A 2,051-nucleotide genomic window follows, 5' to 3' on the forward strand; every position below is an offset into this window, starting at 1 on the left:
GTCCCGACACCCGGCACCCCCGCAGGGGCTCGTAGCACAGGGAGCATCGCCGGGAGCCCCGCACACCTGGCGGGCACAGGACAATCAGGGCCTGTGGAAGGAGCAGCCACCCCGTGTCCCACCTCGCACTCGCGCCTCACCAGTTCATTTATGCCTGTCAGGCTCAGGCCGTGGGCGCGGGCAGAGAGCTCCCCCAGTGCCTGCTGGTTGGCCATGTGCTTGCGGTTGAAGTCCTCCCTCTGGGCACCCATCAGCACCTCCGTCCGGTGCCGGGTGCCTGCAGAGTGGCTCACGGGGCTGGGCACTGCCAGGGCCGATGCATTGGCACGACGCCCTGCCTCTGCGGACAGGCTGTGGGCACGGCGGATGCTGTCATAGGCACCTACGTGGGCAGAGGCAGGAGTCAGCTGAAGGTCAGCCCTGGCCCCCGCACCACTGGCCCACAGCTCACCCAGGAAGTTGGAGTGCTTCAGCAGGTCCAGGTGCTGGTCGAGCTGCCGCAGCGTGAGGTTAAGTGCCAGACTGTCTCGCTCCAGACTGCTCAGTGCGTGGTTGGCATTGAAGTTCTCATCCTGCACATCTGTCAGCTGTGTCTCCAGCTGGGTCAGGTGCTCGGTGGCCTCCCCGATCTGACGCCTGTGCCAGGGGGGAAGGAGGGGTTTGCAGAGGCTTCAGCCCCGGTCCCCTGTGCCGCTGCCCCTCCCACCACGTATCTGGGCCCCTCCGCACCGCAGCTCCTCCGTGGCCTCCAGGAGCCGTGCAGTGGAGGCGGCCGAGGTGTTGCGGGCAAGCACGATGCCCTGCACGGTGGCCAGCTTCTCCTGTATGTGCCGGAAGCTGCCCTCAAAGGCGCCCAGTACACCCGTCTGCTGCAGCTCCTTCGCCCTCTGCTCCAGGCGCCGGGTACGGGCAACCAGGTCCTGCACCACACGGTCCCAGTCCCCAAAGCATGCGTGGCAGGGGTAGCAGGCAGGAAAGACCCCCGAGAAGCCCCGGGCACACTGGTCACAGCGCACGCCAGACACCCCCGGGCGGCAGCTGCAGTGGCCTGTGGCGCGATGACACTGAGGCGTGTCTATCCCACGAGGGTCGCAATCGCAGGCTGCAGGAGAGGGCGGACCACAGGGTTATCAGGCGCCGGCGGGCATCCCGGGAGGCCCCCATCCACCCAGACCCAGTGGCCCCCTCACCGCGGCACTGCAACCCAGGGTCTCCCCAGTGAAGCTCCTGGCACTCAGAACAGGTTCGCCCCCCGAAGCCGGCTCGGCAGTGGCACTGCCCTGTGAACTAGAGTGGGGGCAGGGCAGCAGTCAGAGCCTCAACCAGCGGCTGAGCCCTGGAGACCCGAGGCGGACAGCTGGTCCCACCCACCCAGGATCCACAGGAGGTCCCGTACCTCATTGCAGGTGGGGCCTGTGGCTCGACTGGGGTGGCAGGCACAGGGCTGGCAGCCACGGCCACTGGTAAGATTCCAGAAGTTGGGGGCACAGCGGTCACAGCTCACGCCCTGGACATTGGGGAGGCATGGGCACTGCCCACTGCTTGGGTCACAGTGGCACCGGTCCGTGGACGGGCACTGCTGGGGATCTGTGCCCAGCGCGTTGCAGATGCAGCCTGTGCCAGCCAAGATGGACAGTAGTCAGGGGAGCCTGAGCAACGGGCCCCCACCCCGGCCACCCCTGCCCATCCCACACTCACGGCGACAGCTCTGCTGGGCAGCCTGCCCATGGAAGCCAGGCTGGCAGTGGGCACAGCGTGGGCCCTCCGTGTGGTGTAAGCAGCGCAGGCACTGCCCCGTGTGGGGGTCACAGGCACCAGGGTCCGTGGGGTCAATGTTCCCGCTGCACTCACATGGCTGGCACCTGCCACCAGGCCTGGACGGGTCCCCAAAGTGCCCAGGGGCACAAGCTTCGCAGCGCAGCCCTGCCCACAGTGAGGGGAGGCGTGAATGTCCTGCCCAGCTGCCTCACCGGCCCGCGCCGGCACCGCACCCGCTCACCCGTGTAGCCCGCCCTGCAGTGGCACACGATCTGCTGGGAGTGCCCGTCCCC

General features: G+C 67.9%; 2 protein-coding genes across 2 annotated transcripts in view; both read right to left on the reverse strand.

The window, feature by feature from the left end:
- Positions 1-2,051, reverse strand: part of USP19 (ubiquitin specific peptidase 19) — a 23,033-nt gene that overhangs the window by 13,417 nt on the left and 7,565 nt on the right. The window lies entirely within an intron of this gene.
- LAMB2 (laminin, beta 2 (laminin S)) overlaps positions 1-2,051 on the reverse strand; it is a 13,252-nt gene that overhangs the window by 1,791 nt on the left and 9,410 nt on the right. Inside the window, exons 17-24 of the mRNA XM_014538986.1 lie at positions 2,000-2,050; positions 1,699-1,923; positions 1,397-1,614; positions 1,191-1,287; positions 730-1,102; positions 452-636; positions 141-382; positions 7-66 (exon numbers count right to left, since the gene is read on the reverse strand). Of these exons, the coding sequence (XP_014394472.1) occupies positions 7-66; positions 141-382; positions 452-636; positions 730-1,102; positions 1,191-1,287; positions 1,397-1,614; positions 1,699-1,923; positions 2,000-2,050 (1,451 nt within the window). The remainder of the gene's footprint in view (positions 1-6; positions 67-140; positions 383-451; positions 637-729; positions 1,103-1,190; positions 1,288-1,396; positions 1,615-1,698; positions 1,924-1,999; position 2,051) is intronic.

The sequence above is a fragment of the Myotis brandtii genome, unplaced genomic scaffold (genome assembly GCF_000412655.1).
Source record: "Myotis brandtii unplaced genomic scaffold, ASM41265v1 scaffold207, whole genome shotgun sequence".
Taxonomy (NCBI): domain Eukaryota; kingdom Metazoa; phylum Chordata; class Mammalia; order Chiroptera; family Vespertilionidae; genus Myotis; species Myotis brandtii.